We start from the raw sequence: 18453 nt of genomic DNA, 5'->3' as shown, positions 1-18453 counted from the left end.
TGCTAAATTGTGTAATCAATAGGTCATCTTCATGTATATTTGGTGGATGTTAAGCAACCAACAATCAATCAATCATGAATATTTGGTGTATTAAATGTATTATAACAAATTAAAATATCAAATAAGAGGATGTGATATGATTGTATAATGTAAATGAGACACAAAAGACCAAACAACACAGAATTAACTATACATGTAGGTCACTGTACAGACTTCAACAAGAGTAAAACCTATTCTGCATAGTTGGGTTTAAAGGCCTCGAAATGACAAATGAACAATTTAAAATGATTCAAATGAGAAAACTAATGGGTGATTTGTGTACAAAATAATGAATAAAAAACAAAAATGTCTGTCTTGCAGGGTTTATCTGAACTTAACCTAATTTCATGGATTTGTCTATTTCTTAATTCTAAATATGTTTCAAAATATTTGGTTGATGGGATGATTTTTAGAGAGTCTGACATAGGGTGCGGGCTCATTGGTTGATAACATTGCGAATAACTGTAGCCGGTGCCGCTTTGGCAGTCAGTTCCCACATTGTCACTGGAGGAATAAAATAAGAAAACAAATGAATCATAATTTCCTGTCGATATGCACATCTACATAGTATGCCCTTATTATCTAAAAAGGTTTTAAAAAATTCTAATGTGCGTTTTGAGAGATGATGAGAAACTGTTACAGTGCTATATTGCAGTAAATAAGTTCAAAGGGGCATAACTCCTAGAAAAAATGAATGAATCGTTATTTCCTGTTAACATGCACATCTACATAGTACGTCCTTATCTAAAAATGTTTCTTGAAATTCTGTTTGAGAGGAGTTGTGATGACAAGAAACAAGACTGACGGGTCAAAAACATTATACCCTTTGCAACTCCGTTTTGTTTTGTATAAAAATAGGAAGATGGGGTGTCATTGTTTATGAGGCAACTCTAAATCGGAGACCAATTTACATAGAAGATAACAATTATGTCCTCGTACAATTACCAATAAAACCATATACCACACAGTCAAACAATTAAAAGTCCAAGAAATTACTTTTTTGTATTTATTGCACATAATGAATATTTAATTTGTTCATACTGAATCGTCACTGGCAAATATTTCAAACATAAGACGGATGAGAACATACAGAAAAGTATCAATTATGTAAGTTATGCAAAGTAAAATGAGCTAGATATATGGACTGCCATATTGTTGTTGTTGTGCTGGTAAGAATGAGTGAACAATTATGGTTGGTCCATGTATAGGCAAAATTCACCCTTTTGACCTTACGAGGCTTCGTATGTATACATCCTGCTGTTTGAGCACCCTGTATAATCAAGGGATCATCTGTCAGATTAGTCATATTTCTATGTTAAACATAAGATTTGAAAATAAGCAGATGTAGTATGATTGGCAATGAAACAACTATCCACCAAAGTTCAAATTTGAAATTCAATAAAGTAAATAAAAAAACATCATCTCCTTTTATCATCGCGCATAGATTAGTTATACATTTCTTTGCCACGGTAAGATCAAAGACCATTAAATCAGTGTTCACAAATAAAATTGTCATTCACATTTTTTTGCCGCAATGCCATTACCCCACTATAATTATTTTCATCATCAAGAATTTCCCTTATTATCTTATCTTTTAAAAAAGGCATGTCAAAAATAGATAGAAGTTAAAATTTGCCCGGCTAATATAGCGTTCCTGTGTACTGGGCGGAGTTTAAAAATTACCATCCAAACTTTTCCTGAACTTAGAAGTAGTACAGATTTATATATATATAAAGTCTTAAGTAGTGATTGTGACTGCCCGACACGCTGTGGATGTTCCTAGAAAAATCCCGACATAGTAACCAAAAATTTTGCGGTCCTCCGCAAAGCATGCAGTATTGAGGAATTATATCATAGGTCGGAATACTAGGCCAGTCCCGGTTACTTTTGACAGCGATGGGTCCAGGGGAGGGTTCCGGGGGTGGACCCCCCATTTTTGGACGATCAATGCTTTTGAATGGGAAAATATAGTTGGAACACCCCCCTTTTTGTCCTGGATTGGGAACCCCCTTTTAAAATGGCTGAATCCGCCCCGATTAATCAATTTTCATATTCATGAAAAGGCGGAAAACAGCCAATTATTGAAGTGTCCTCTTATTTCTGCAGGAAAACCAATAATCATTTTTGTGAAATAAGTTGGATCCATTAGTCTTTTATAATAATAACACTTGCTCTGATTCACTTAATGATGTTTCTTTTTATTTAATTTGAACTCTATTGACATATTGATAGATACAACACAATATTGCAAATCATCAAAATAACAATAAGCAAATTAATTAATAGACAAAAATCATAAAATAGAAAACATTGGCCCCGAGGTCTTACATTATAGGACTTAATTAGTCTAGTGTTCAGGAAATTATGGAATTGTAAGGGGCGGATCCAGGATTTTGAAAAGGAGGGCGAAGGTTTTAAAGTTTACCGAGCGGAGAGAGGCGAAAAAATTTTGGGACCTTTTTGAGGCTAAAAAAACATAAAATAAGTGTTATATATGCACTATTTAAACGGTTCCTTGCGTGGGGCATGTATATTTTATAGTTGCTGCAAAGTGTAAGGGTTGGACATTTTTGATGCTGTATTCTCCTTATTAATTGTCTATCATAAAATGATAGTATGGATCCAAAGCTATGTACTGATATATTTGATGTGTGACTTGTCAGTAAAAAATAGACATGGACATTCTCGCCGGTTTGTTGTAAGCTAAGATATCAAAACCTCACAGATTTATTGTTGTAAACAAAATATACGCCGGGCTATTCGATGAAATTTACAATAAGACCGACACGAGTTAAAAAAGACAAACAAGCAGTTTTTATCCAAATCCAAATGTTTGGTTGATATGTTTCACCCAACAAAACTAAGGGAAGTGAGGGGGTTCCAAATCAACTAAAGGCTACGAAAGAGTCTGAAATGACAACAAATTTATGAATGACGGTCGACAAATGGAGACAAAGGCCACACCCAGCAGGCAGGTTACAGTCTGATCTTGAAAAAAGTATTCAATATATAAGTCCGGCGAAACAGAAATTTCAGTCAGACATGCAAACCCCGGCCACAAAAAAAAATACGCCCGTTTTTATTCATCATGTTCATTTTTTGCTTAATTATTTTGTTGGAAATTTTCGTATCTAATAGCAAAATATTGGACAAGACTATTGTTTTCAATCCAGATACGACCACTGGTCAACTCCACCATAGCAGATCACATGACTTTAACAATCAGTAAAAACCAGCGAAAAATATCTTTATAAGTAAAGAATTGTCGTGTAAAAATTAAATACACGGGAAATGGCAAGTTCACAAAGTCTAGTCTGATTAAATCAGTCATTTTACAAAAAAAAAAAAAAAAAAAGTCCGAGCAAAGGGGGGCGTACGCCCTCTACGCCCCCCTCTGAATCCGCCACTGTAAAACGGTAAACGGATATCTTGATAAGTACCCGCCCCAATGCCTTTAAAGCATACTATACGGGGTTTACCTGCTTTTGAAAGCTGTACGATGACATGCAATTGTTTACATCGCTATTATTTGTGCAAAGTTTATCATTTCGTCATGGGCAAAACATTTTCAAAAATAAATCTCCAAGACATCATTTAATATTCAACCGATATTTAATTCAAAATATGGTACGAAATGGACCGTGTAAGGTGAGAATGCGTTTTTGGAGCGAAGCGGCACCGTCGACGCAGTCATACATGTGACTTTGTCAGTATTTATATATTCTTTTTTTTAATGTTAATATGCTTAAATCACGTATATTTCTCTCCTTTTAGTCTTTTATGCGAAAAATGAAGAAAGCACTCTGAATTTCTGACCGTTCGTATTTCCTGTTTTGAAGAACGTTTTGCATCACTTGTTTACATCGTCAAGGGTGCTTTCATACACGCCCGCGTTCCAAGGTCGTCAACGCTATTTTTGAGAAGACCCCTGAAAGCGACCGTTTCCAAGGCACTCGTCGTAAGAAACATGCGTTAAAATATGCGCATTGTTAAAGGGCCGAGCCACCTTCAGTGATTTAATAAATTCAGTTATCACCTATTTAAGTGATTTTGGTGTTTCCTTTGGTCTTCAAATGCTAATTTCATTGATTTTCCATATTTTCACAAACTTTTCTATAATTTTCCTAAATAGATCAATTATCCCCTTTTCTGTGGATATTATCTTCACCAGTGCGTTTGAGCAGTAAGTTCGTGCGCTAAAGCTTTTAAAAGTATCCTTGGGAATTGTTCTGTAATTAAATATTCATTAACTGCTCTGACTATCAGAAAAAGTTCAACAATATTAGGTAACCTGATTGTTTTTCTTTAGAGTTAGAATGATTTACTTCAAGGTCATGTCCTGCTCTACATCGTACGAATTATTCCAGAAAATGCATATTTCAAATAAATTGTAAAAACTGACAGACTAAGCAGGGGTTTCATTATTTTTTAAGACTGGTGGTACCTTTTAGATTTTAGGGGGAACCAAACCTAAAGGGCTCCTAGATTTTAGGGATTTCAGCCTTAATTTTTTACTTTAAATAATAGGGAAAAAGCTGTAATATTTGCTTCAATTTTGGGTAAGTTAACATTGAGTTGGTTTTTTTTCTAGAGTATTTATCTGAAAATTCATTGCTTATATTATTTTGAAATCAGTTATAAAATATGTATGACCTATAATGCAGGGGTTTCATGTGAAATGTTGTTTCAATGTTTTGTTTGTTTTATACTTTTATTAAATGTTTTGTTTGTTTTATACTTTTATTAAATGTTTTGTTTGTTTTATACTTTTATTAAATGTTTTGTATTTGTTCAATATGGTGAATGAAATTCATAAGTTACATACAACACGTACAATGTACTGAATGTAGTATATTATTAAAAAAAAAAATGATAATAAAACGTGTAGCTTTTTTTATTGCTTTCAATTTTTTGTTATAATCATAAGGTAAAAGGGGGGAGTTAATTATAGGCTTCCTAACTATAGTAAATAATTGTAAAACTGAGTTTTTTCACTTATTCAGAGCTTTGTTGTTTTTTTTTAATTTAAGAAGTCTAAAATTCGTTAGAAATTATATTTTGTAAACGTAAAAGTTATATATGTTACTTCAGATTGTTTCATGAAATCTTACATTAAAAATATCCTGCAGACAGCAGTCATAACTTTTTAAATCACAACATGGAACACATATCTAGAAAATGGTGATCAGGGACAATGTACGGTCCAACGGGAAACGAACTGATTTGATACAATTAATGATTTTCTGAATTTCATAGAATGTTCACCTTTATCAAACCTTTTATTCATAAAATAATCTGTGATACAAGATACTTTCCTTTTCATAGAAAGCATAACTAGACATAGTTATGTTGATGTTGTTTAAATTCATAAACGGTTTGCCGCTTGAAAATATAGTGCTAAATCGTCGCATTTTAAAGTGCTCTTGAGATACAGACACGTGGTTTATAAGTATCACTTCTGCTTATTTTGGAGGTGTACCTAAATTTGGCAGAAGATATATAAATATACTTTAACGCGGACCTCGACGAAGACACCTATAAACATACACATGAACGGCGTACACAGAGATTATCACTTTAAGAAAGAAAGAAATTAGATTTGAACGATTTCTTAAGAATTTTACACATTTTTTTTTTTTTTATTTATTTTTTTTCTGCCGGTACCAGACTCTTCCGTAGGAGGGTAAAAGTACCGGGTACCGGCTCTTAATGAATGCACTGAGACTAATCAAGCAAAAGACATTGTTTTTTCAATGGAATTCTTGTCTTTTCACCAATAAAAAAATCAAGCTTGTAAGAAAAATATCAAGAAAAAGTTATAAACACTTATTTAAGTGATCTTCTCAAATTACTTGTTACAGTGATTTTAAAAAATCTGTGTCTATTTATAGAATTTTTAAAAATATTTCACAGCCAAAATCACTTGAAGAAGTGATCTGAAATCACTTGTTTAAGTAGCACCCCTGATTGCTAAAAGCATGAACGTTGTAAAAAAAATCCAAGTGTTTCCATGAGACACTGCAGGTGTTAAGGTTCCACTAAAGTCAAAATATAGGACACTTCATAAACATCTAAACTTTGCCTGTATTTTTCAACCTATAAGGAATAAAGTCATAAACTATGAGAACATATGTTCATTTAAACATACTTTACATATACACACTGTATAAATTGTAAATAAACTTGAAATTGTTATGTTGTGGCCAAACCGGTTCTTGGGGTGAACACTAAATTTTCAAAAAAATCTGGAGGCCTGCAAGACGACTTAATTTGCTTAAAATTTGTATTTTGACTTTAGTGGAACCTTTATATACAACCAATTCTACAATTTTTCAATTGACAAACATGACAAAGGGAAGTAACTCAACAACAGCAAAAGTGTTGCCATCAAAATTCTATCTTGATCTGCATTTGGTGGTTATAAGCATTATATGTATAAGTTTTATTATATTTGGTTGCAGAAAATAAAAGTTTTATTGCAAAAACTGCCAATTTGCCATTAATAAAGAGACATAACTAAAAAACAGTGAATGTGATGCCACTCAAATTCAAACTCAATTTAAGCATTTGGTGGTGATAAGCATTGTGTAAAAGTTTGATAACATTAAGATTAGGCAAACATTGCACGGAAACTAATTTTGAACGTACAGATAGGCATATAGACTGACAAGGGTCAAACATAATGTCATCTCCACTGTAGTGGGACATATCTACTACATATAAATACATTTATCATCCATGTTTTATTCTTTGAACTTGCTGATGAAACTTTAAATATTGTAAAACATCTAACTGATAGCAGTCAGCCATAGAATGCATCAGCAAGCAGACAAACAAACTGTTATTCAGGTCACTAGCGAAATAAATTGTCTTACAAAATGCATCAACAGATAAATGTATGCATATAAATACCATTTCTGATCCATATCGCTTTCTTGGCAAAATTCTTCTCTTTTGTCTGGTATATCCATTTTCCTTATTTGAGCTTCAAAAATAGGTTAAAATCAACTGTTATCACAGAAAATTATAAAAATTTATAATATTGTTCTATTTTGTTTTATTTACTTCTCGAGAGAACTTTTATTTTGTTATGTACTGGTACTTTTACAATGACCTGGGTTTATATAAATATTTATCTATCTGCACTGATTTTTAACATGTCAAAGTTATCGTTTTAAAATCAATAACAATTTTGACTCGAGTGCTCAAATTGTTATCTTTTATACATGTATAATCCATAATTGCTATTGGCAATATTTCTTTTCAAATAATTAAGCAGCACTGCTTTTAAATTTGTCTCAAACATTGCTGATGTAAACTTTTAAAGTCTGGCAAGAATTGAACCTGTGAGACCTTTACCATGAATGGCGTGACACCCAGTATTGTTTTCAGACTTGTTTTTAGTTCCCTGTTTTTGGTGCAGGTGACAACATGTATATGAGTTGCATCAGATAGATGTCGACCTCATGCAAATGAATATTAACCTTTTTGTGTTGTATGCAAAGTAACTGTTTTAAAGTTGTGTTGATATAACATGTATAAAAGGCTTAGAAACCCAAACTCATGTTTTATTTTGTTTATGACTGTTTTGATCTTATACATCATTTACCTGTTCCTTTTAGAAACCCCAGCTTTTTTAAAACTGTCAGATGTGTTTATACTAGAGGAGCTCAAACTAAACAAATGCTTCTGCTGTTCATCTCCTGATGATTCCCATAATTCCTTGTCAACTGTTACCACTCTGCTACCATGATGTCTACTGTAGGTCTTTACTTTTCTTTCCCGTCCCATCTGAATAATTAAATGAAAAAATATAAAGCTACAACAATCAATGATCATTACAAAGCAAAAATTTAAACTAGAGGCTCTAAAGAGCCTGTGTCGCTCACCTTGGTCTATGTGAATATTAAACAAAGGACATATGGATTCATGACAAAATTGTGTTTTAGTGATGGTGATGTGATTGTACATCTTAAATTGTTAAATTATAAAATTGACTATAAAGGACAATTACTCCTTAGGGGGTCAATTGACCATTTTGGTCATGTTGACTTATTTCAAGCTATCACTTTGCTGTACATTATTGCTGTGTACAGTTTATCTGATCTATAATAATATTCAAAATAATAACCAAAAACAGCAAAATTTCCTTAAAATTACCAATTCAAGGGCAGTAACCTAACAACAGGTTGTCTGATCCATCTGAAAATTTCACGGCAGATAGATCTTCACCTGATAAACAATTTTACTATTGCCAGATTTGCTCTAAATGCTTTTGTTTTTGAGTTATAAGCCAAAAACTGCATTTTACCTTTATGTTCTATTTTTAGCCGTGGCGGCCATCTTGGTTGGATGGCTGGGTCACATTTTTCAAACAAGATACCCCAATGATGATCGTGGCCAAGTTTGGATTTATTTGGCCCAGTAGTTTCAGAGGAGAAGATTTTTGTAAAAGATTACTAAAATTTACAAAAAATGGTTAAAAATTGACTATAAAGGGCAATAACTCCTGAAGGGGGTCAACTGCCTATTTTGGTCATGCAGATTTATTTGTAAATCTTACTTTGCTGAACATTATTGCTGTTTACAGTTTATCTCTATCTATTATAATATTCAAGATAATAACAAAAAACAGCCAAATTTCCTTAAAATAACCAATTCAGTGGCAGCAACCCAACAACGGGTTGTCCAATTTATCTGAAAATTTCAGGGCAGATAGATCTTCACCTGATAATCAATTTTACCCTTCGTCAGATTTCGTCAGATTTGCTCTAAATGCTTTGGTTTTTGAGTTATAAGCCAAGTTATTCAACACAAAATAAAACGTTGACAGAATCCCACTTTATTTAGAAAGGAATATTAATTTTTTTAACAATACACTATCCAAAACATGATTAGGATTTATTCAACACAAAAAAAAAATGCTGTCTCACTTTATTTAGAGAGTATGAAAACAATTAAACTTATAAGAATACTACTTGCCAAAACAAACTTGATTAGGCCAAAAAAAATATATGTCTGTTTCTTGCTGCCAACACAAATAAATCAGGGTCGGTAGGTTGGGATTTGGGGGGTTTGAGTTAGGGATGGTCAGGAAACAGGAAACAAACATATTTTTTTTTTTGGCCTTACAAAGTTATTAAACACAAAACCGATTAAAATTGGACGTGAGCATGTACAAAAATGTAGGGTGCGAACGGACTTTGTGTGCAAACATGAGTGGGTGCAAACAGAAATGGGCGCAAATGGACCCGGATTCAGGTTCTTTTAGCATCCTGTTAATGTGATGCTATCGTGGCTATGATCTTTAATGTGATGCTATCATGGCTATAATCTTAAATGTGATGCTACATGTATCTGAAGTGGTTTTTATTAAATATTCAGTGATCGGGAAGGACGTGCGCCCTGCGCCTATAGCGCATATTGACCAGAAATGGCGCATAGTGTGACAAATGTAAGCGCCCATGTGGCGCACGATATTTTTCACTTCATTTCGAAACGTTTAGATATTGTCAAATGGATTTTCGATCGTGTTCCGTACCGCCATGTGTGTAATGTTCCCCTACATATTTTCGGGTCTTTTCTTAAGGTAATAGAACCATGCGGTTTAACGGCTCTGGTGTTTTCGTATGGTAATAATAGAACCATGCGGTTTAACTGATTACCCAAAAAACCTAATTAACCATCATTCTTGATATATTTTTTGTAAACAACTTTAAATTTGTGAAATTTGGCTAGTACAGACGAGATTAATTATAATCTTTAAAGTTAGTGTAGCTTGCTATTATTTCGATTGAAAAACACCAAAGCCTTTAAATGCATATAGTTTTTGTCTCCATAAAAGGCGCTTAACTGTCCTTGTCATTTTTTGGTCTTTGGCTCGTTTTGACAATTTGTAAACATGACTTCAGTGAATTGTTGTTTTGTTCTATCAATTAATGATACTCCCTACTGTTAGTCTTGTCATTGTCATGAAGTAATACTAATACAATAAGTGCAGAGGAAATGCCAGAAATGTCCTCTGATACAGGACGTCTGGAATAAGTATGGTTTCGACTAAGACCCAAATTTAATGTACAAAAAAACATGAACATGTACAAGGCAACAGAACCAGTTTGAATATTGTAAGTAATTGTTATCTTAAATATTGTCTGGTTTGAATTCTAGACAGTTCGGCACCCAGACAAATCGGTACCTGGACAAATCGGCACCTACCATAGACAAATCGGCACCCGTGAAAGACAAATCGGCATCCAGACAAATCGGCACCTAGACAAATCGGCACCTAACATAGACAAATCGGCACCTTATAAGTTGTATTTTTTTCTGTAAAAAAGAAATAAATTTTCTCGATAACCAGATAGCTCCGTCATCTGCGGAAAACTGTGAAATTTGCAGATGACGGAGCTTTCTGGCTAGAAAGAGCATCCGGTTACGGTTACGGTTACGGTTATATGTTTTTGGTGGACGGCTTACCAACTGGTAATTGCGCCCTGGTAACTAAATTTAGAATTAGACCATTATAGCATATTTTACTTTGGAGATAATTCCATTTAAATAAAAATTTTAGAAGATAAATATATATTCAAGGCGACTCTCTTTGTTTACAGGTGGTGCGCCTTATCAACCTATACTAGTTTAAACTTATTGTATAAAATTTAAATAGAAATAAAACTTATATAACAAATGCATGTTCGTTTTTTTTGGTTTTTTTTTTAACTTTTATAAGGGGTTGTGAAATTTGATTTTTGAGACTTCGGTTTTTTCCCCTATACTTTTTCATCTAATTTTTAACTAGCATCCCAGAAGTGTTGACCTTTATATATGTTTCTAGGTATTTACTCATTATGGCTTGCACACGCTGTTATGTTTAAGGCTTTTAATATTAAAACAATAAAATATTGTTTTCAAGTATTGTGTTGTGTTAACAGACGAGAACACAAGCTGCAAACCCAAGCTATACACTTTTGATCTCTATTGAGGAATTGTTAGATTTAAACATAAAATACTGATAGATGCATAACTACAATTAATTATGATTCAATTTAATAATGTTTATTCAAACAACAACTATCAACAACATATCTAACAATCAATTATGATTTAATTAAATTATGTTTACATTCGTACATAATCTTTAAGAGCTTAATTAAATGATGATTATTCTTTTTGTAATGCACATTTTATATACAAATAATAAAATCTATGCAACAATTCTTTAATTTTTGATAATAAATTTATTTTTAAAAACGAGGTGCCGGATTGTCTTGGTGCCGATTTGTGCGGATACCGAAATGTCCAAAATGGATGCCGAAATGTCTTCGGACTTGGGTGCTGATTTGTCTTGTCTGGGGGAAGTTAAAATAACTAATTGTATATTCATTGAAATTGAAATTACAAAATCACAGGAACAATATACATGATATAATTTAAAATCATAAAGGTAAGTACGGTACCACCACCTCTTTGCACAAAAATATGATACTTTTAGTTTTTACAGCAATTTAAATGGCCCACTCATTTGACAACATGGCCCATTATTTTTTAAAATGGCCCATTGAATTTATTTTTTTGGGGCCTGGGCCCATAGTGAAAAATCCTTCCAGATCACTTAATATTATGTTGGGGATGTGATGCTAAAATTCTTAGAATTAAGATGGTATTTGATTTTCCCCTGTTTACCAGGATGCTAAATGGAATATCTGTGCAGAACGCTGGCATCAATGCAAAAATAGGGAGGTCACCAATGCGATTATTTAAAAGATCCTTCCAAGACTTCATACTTATTTGGACTAGAGTAGGTGGCAGTAATCAGTCCTTTATCAGTATAAATTATCAATTATTTCAACAAAAAAGGGTGCAAATAGACCAAGATGGAAATCATATGACATGCAAAAGGATATTGGAAGCAAACAAACCCAATTCATTTTTGATATTTTATTTTCAGTTTATCAATAATTTCTAAAACTGTTTTGTTTATCATCTTTATGTCAGAATTCTGATGCTCACAACAGTTAAAGTAAGCATTTTCAGATGTTTTTTTAGAAAGTCGAAAGCTGCATACGACTGTATCAAGTATGCACATAATTTTATTTGTTCATTTTTGTCTTTTTTATCTCAGTCATTTGTAACGAAATCATTTTCTATGGGTTTTTTTTCATTTTTATCGTTTTATCGTTTTGTATGTGTCTTGTTGTCATTTACTTTTATAATGTAAGTTGTTTAACACAATTTAAAGTACAATTTACATTTTTAAATCATAAATCTTTCCATTTTTCTGTAAAATTTAAAATTGTAAATATCAAATATGGCGCCCTATGCTTCAAACCCTATGTAACGGAGCTTGCGATTGGCTACTATTTTCTATTATGAAAATCAATACCGGAGACAGCAATTGAATTGTTTCCGAAATTTAGTAAACGTTTGTATAAAATAATGATTTTATGCATTGCACGGTTTGTCCTTGTGTGAAAGTAAAGTAGAATAAATAATACAAAATGGAAAATTCTCAGTTATTAATCATGGCCAGAGACATATAATATAATTATAATTGTATTATATGTCTCTGTCATGGCATAAGCCGCATTTTTCGAATATTCTGTATTCAGTATGTTATCTTTTTATTTTTAAACACAAGTTTTCTACATAATTTAATCACCCTGTTTATTCGCTTTCGACATTTTTATTTCCCCTCCACATTTTTCTATTAATAATTTCATCTGCCTATTTGTTTAATTAACTTCCATCTTAATGTGTGTGCATAATATATATGTACACATTGATCTTAATTTTGAACACATGCAAGTACTTGTCAATGAACGGTTTTTATAGTTTATAATAAAATGTAATCTTTATATGACTGCATGCCCAGCCTCTTAAATTGTACATAGTAAAGACGGGCCTCGTCCATTTTAAAAGCAGAGACAAAAAATAATACACACAGCTAGTGTACTGTATGTCTTTGATCATAAGTGAATGGTCCCACAGATGTTCCAGGACTGTCATATCACGTTTTGTTACCGTGAGATATTTTCAATGATTCCTTTCTCATAATTTTCGCTTAATCTGTGATTTTTATGTCCAACGCACTAACTACACGTAACAGTGAACGCTGAAGGAAAATACTAAACATGATTTAAAGCTAACGGTATTTTTACTATTGCAAATATAATGACTGAGAATATCATTTCTTAAAATCTTAATTATACATTCGAACTTCTATCGAAAAGTTTTTAAAAAAGCCAGTTTAAGCTGAGAATACTATAACACTGTAACAGTTATAGTAGTCTCAGGTTTAAGTAAAGAAGTTCTCCTGCAATTGTTTTGGTTTCAATTTGATTAATTGAGAATTGAGCAACATTATCATTGCTTATCTTGACGGTCTTTTGATAAAGACAATATGTCTTTTTTGCTTATACCGCAATGTTTTATGTTTATCGGGGGTTGTTGCATCGTCTTTGACGTCTACCCAACGTCTCTCTGTATATTCCGAACTCGACGGATGCCGGATTTTAGCTAGTTTGAAAAAATGAATAGATAAATATATGCGGCAAAATTGTCGTTAGCTGAAATGCTGGGCTACATCCCATCATTTAGTTTGCAACGGTAACAAACGGTTTGCTCTGTGTAGTGCGTTAATTCATTTAATATACATTTATTTATTATATCTATCAGTTGAACATACACATCTTATATCTATAAGCATCTTGAAATATTTTTCACTGCATGTTTTCTAAAAATACCTTATATGTACTTATGCTTGTGTTTGGTGGTTCGTTTATTTTCGATCTTAAAACGTCAGATACAAATTTTTGACAGTAATACTTACAAGGTTACCGTGATATTTCTTGCAAATATTTATGAGCTCACCAATTTGTCATCTGTTGTATTTAAAATACAGAGAGTTCATTTGCCTGCCGACAGACAGTTCTGTTTCTTGATGATCTATTTTCATTGTTTTATAGTTTATTATTTATACATATGACAAAACCCAAGTAAATCAACAAAACACGAGCTTGAGCTTTTGTAGTATTCTTATTAAGTGGTTTATTGCATTCTTTTTTAAATAGAAATTCTAAAGTTATTTCCCTTTGAACAGTGTTAAAATTTATTCATTCATATTTGCAGCTGTAACTACCAATTTCTAATACCTTGTCCACCAATAGGAAAATGGAATGGAAAACAAGTATACTAGTTACCCAGGAGACGAGTTAGCGTAGATTCGTATAGCTTGTGCAGTATAAACACAATTTTAGATCAAAATGCCAGAAATATATAATCAACCGTTTTTTGCATTTGACACAAAACACGATTGAAGAGCTCTACAATTTCTTCGCATAATGCACCAATTTTACATCTATAAACTGTATATATATTCGTTATACACCAAATTTATTAGGATTTATTTTATTAGCTAGCAAGGGATCGATAACGATGTAGTGATTGTGCACTACAAGTCCACGAAGTGGACTGCAAGCTAGTCCACAAGGATATCAACACCTGGTTCTCAGTCGTCAGTACTGACATGATATACTTTTATCAAATTCACTTTTGATGAAATAAGAAATTGTTTTAAATGTAAGTTCTAACGTCTGCAGGCAAATAACTTCGTAAGGCAAAGTTGGTCTGAGGTGGATTTGGTTAATCTTTTTTCTGTCTGTTTTTGTCAAATTGCTACTGAAGTGGTGTTTATCATTCGTGCTTTTTAAATTATTGGGTTTAAGCATTCCAGTTGATGTAAATCTTGAAAAGCACTTCAGATTTACACATTATTAAGAGTTATTGTCATTCACCATGTCGTAGTGGTATTCATAATAGCATACCTACAATATAAAATTTGGTAAAGAAGAAACACCATTAACTTTTGTAAAGTCAAGTTTGAGTAAGGACCATGGCAGTTTCCAGATTTTCCCGTATGAGAGATAATAAGCAATGGGATGTTTGCTATCATGTTTTTTCTTTTGATAAAATTTGTTTATTATTCATATCCGTATAGTGAAAAATCTTTTAATAAACCCAATGATAAACAAATTTTTAATCTGCTAACCGAGTCCTTATGAGTTTGAACAGCTGAATTGAAAGCAGGAATCCGAGCTTTTTTTTATAGGATTAAAACATTTTGTTGACTTTGACAATAATCGTAATCGAGTTGACCCTGTTTTGATTTCAGTTGACATTATTTTGTACGTGATAACTGGTATGTATAATGTAATCCATTTATAAACTGTTATATTTAAAAATTAGTCATTGACACAAGAGCCAGTACACGTATTGTATTACCATACAACTAAAAACTAGAAGACAAACACAAAACCAAGGACGTATAACTAATATACAGGTTGGGAACAAACCCCCTGTATGGTGATTATACCCGCATAGGGGGGTAATTCTTCTTTAGAGGGATAAAATTATATTTAAATTAGTCACATAATTATCAAACTTGGCATGTGCATATTAAATTAAGTACATCAATTGGTGCATCAACTGTTCCAGGTTACTGCCATAATTAGTAGAGAATGCCATTTTGATTTAAATCCAGTCTAAACAGAAATACCCCTTTATAGAGGAATAATTTTACCCCTCTAAAGAAGGATTATCCCTCTATACAGGTATAATCACCATATAGAGGGTTTGTTCCCAATCTGATATTCGTCCTTGAAAACCACAGGAACACACAAGATTATATGCACAAACAAGTGAAAATTCAAGAATAGTCAATCGAAGTTAGAAGTTTCATCAGTGCATCTGAAAAATTAATTCAACAAATATTGTCGTGTTCTTTTCCGAGCACTGGGAAAGTTTTAAAGCATAGCTGGACCTAGATTTAAAAAAAGTAAACTGATATTTCTTGTATATTTAAGCAAATATAGATGTACCTGGATTTTTATGTGTATTTTTTCCAGTCTGAAGAAGATAGCAAAATAAAATAACACCAGTTTCATTTGGTCCACTCGGTTACACAGTTTAAATCACCCATTGTTTGGAGATGTCTATTGTCCATCAATTGTCCATTTAAACTACAGCGATATTCATTATACGAGACTAGTTTCTCACACCTCTTTCCCGATTTTTATTTTTGCACCTTCTGCAGGAATGACAAAACATGCAAAATCGCCTAAACTGCATTGAATTGAGTATATATAAAAGGAGTTCGATCCTTTCATAAAAATAAATTGAAATAAACTGCGTTTATACATAAGCGTTGACGGAATTGAAAAAAGGGATATATTTTTATTTCAGTACCAAAACTACATATGTAACAAGTTTTTGCTATTGTTCTCTCAAAACACGCACACTTCAATTTCCCAAGAGTAAGTTGTGGCACATTAGCTAGGTACACTTAGTTATGTTTTAAATGCCAAACGAGTCTTACACACTCTAAGGGCAACAGTTTACACCTCAAATTATGCACATAGAAGTGTACATCATGCTAATCTCTACAGAAAGTAAATATTCTTGCAACTGAAATTTAATATTGTTAGAGGAAAGAAATCACTACACACATTACCATTGAACATTGTGTAATCTATTCCCAAAACAGTCAGCCCATCCATCCAATAAAGCAACTATGTAATCCTAATTCATACATTATTAAATTATTAAAGATTATTGTTCTTACAGAACATATTATGTAATTGTAATGTAATAGGATACAATAGTTGAATCTTTATTTTATGTATATTAAATTATATGGTATTTATCAGAAAGGAATAACCCAAATGCTGACACACTTTACATATTTATTTCTGGAAATTTCTAAATTAAAAACGGATACATCTTGAACTTTATTAAATATTGAAAATTCGATATTAAATCTGTAAATTTGGGATTTATTTATAACATTATGCCTTTATTTGTATATGTTTGCCCATACGTTGGACCAATGGACACATTATTTAACGAATAATCTGGAGCAATTACGTCTTTGCAAAGTTGACACTTTAGAACGATATAAATAATTTTGGTTAGATTCATTTGAACAGTATAGCTAAGTTAAAGTTATTAAAGCCCCCCCCCCAAAAAAAAATAATTAAATAATAATAGGTATATCTACATTGTACACAACACATGATGTGGTGCCATGTAATTGTTTTTAAAAATAACAGAATGCATTTTGTTTTAGAATTGAACGTCTATACTTGATATTCTAATCTTAAAGATGGAAACGAAAGAAGAAATTGTGCACACCCGTCTTGGACAATACATTCTGAGCTGTCCATTCTGTAACCGAGGTTTCTCTAGACGTGCCGATCTGTACAATCATAAACTATGTATGAATTTAACCAACTGCAAGGACACGAATAACAATGATGACAAACCACGTGTTAATGTGACCACCAGGAAACTTGAAATGTTTTCATGTCCGATCTGCGGAGAATTATTTAATCGTTGGTCAGTTTTTTGTCGCCATACATCGTTCCATACCTATTTTTCTGCTATTCAGGAATCGCATGGTCATCGACCAATCATCAGACCTGCATTTGTCATTGGGAACAGAAATGAAGAAGTCCATGGTGAGTCACAAAAGAAAAATGTAACTGTTACAGAGGACTCCAAAAATAGTAAAATCCGAAATATAAAATCCGAAAATAGACTTAAACAGAATCAACGAAAAGATATGGACGGGCCAAAAAAGTATAGATACAAGAAGGAACCGAATAAGTCAAAATACTGTGTACCTTCAGCTGGTAAAAACAGAGGAACAACAACCAAAAATGCACGTGTAAGATGCAAGATCTGCCATCGTACTGTTAGCTGTCGGAATAACTTGGCCGCGCATATGCGCATTCATTCCAATCAAAGACCATACAAATGCAACTATTGCAACTATAGATTTAAGCAACTGAGTCATGTAAAGAACCACGAAAGACTTCATAGTGGGGAGACACCGTGGCAATGTTCTCTATGTGGAAAGAAATTTCACCAAAAGTCCAATTTAGATTACCACATCAACAATAACCACTGAGAGATCATCATTTCTTGAAAAATACAATGTCTATCAGTACATCATACTGTTGTAGATTTGTTTGATATAAATTACTTAGTATCTAAAAAAATACAAAAATTAATGTTTCTCTATTTTATTGCATGTATAAACGTTTTTACGCCTTAATTATTAGTATCAATTATTGTCGGACATTCCTCTCCCTCTTTGGAAATCTGTCTGAACATCCAGAGGCACTCGGTTAGTGGATACATATTTGAATGATAATCTCCATGCAATTATCGCCTCTATTGTAAAAATGAGAAAAACAGTGTTATTTTATTATTGTTCTTTGATATCCAAACTCTTAGAATCTGTCGTATTCTAAAGACATTTTGTTTTCTGTTGAAAAATATCATTTAAAGAGAGTTCCATTGCAACTCGTTTTGATTGCATAAATATGCGTTCGTAATTACAGGTATTTTTTTTGC

At 32.5% G+C, this 18453-nt stretch overlaps 2 protein-coding genes across 2 annotated transcripts in view; one reads left to right on the top strand and one right to left on the bottom strand.

The window, feature by feature from the left end:
- Window positions 1–12402, bottom strand: part of LOC134715984 (myb-like protein U) — a 31207-nt gene extending 18805 nt beyond the window's left edge. Inside the window, exons 1-3 of the mRNA XM_063578613.1 lie at window positions 12288–12402; window positions 7649–7830; window positions 6952–7024 (exon numbers count right to left, since the gene is read on the bottom strand). Of these exons, the coding sequence (XP_063434683.1) occupies window positions 6952–7024; window positions 7649–7830 (255 nt within the window). The 5' untranslated portion in view covers window positions 12288–12402. The remainder of the gene's footprint in view (window positions 1–6951; window positions 7025–7648; window positions 7831–12287) is intronic.
- A 4795-nt stretch (window positions 12403–17197) lies between these two features.
- Window positions 17198–18004, top strand: LOC134716812 (zinc finger protein 92-like). Its single transcript, XM_063579821.1, has one exon. It carries the CDS (start codon window positions 17198–17200, stop codon window positions 18002–18004), a length of 807 nt encoding a protein of 268 aa, XP_063435891.1.
- Window positions 18005–18453: the final 449 nt, after the last annotated feature.

Source organism: Mytilus trossulus, chromosome 4, assembly GCF_036588685.1.
Source record: "Mytilus trossulus isolate FHL-02 chromosome 4, PNRI_Mtr1.1.1.hap1, whole genome shotgun sequence".
Classification (NCBI taxonomy): domain Eukaryota; kingdom Metazoa; phylum Mollusca; class Bivalvia; order Mytilida; family Mytilidae; genus Mytilus; species Mytilus trossulus.
The sequence above is the reverse complement of the archived record's forward strand: the minus strand, read 5'-3'. Positions and strand labels throughout refer to the sequence as shown.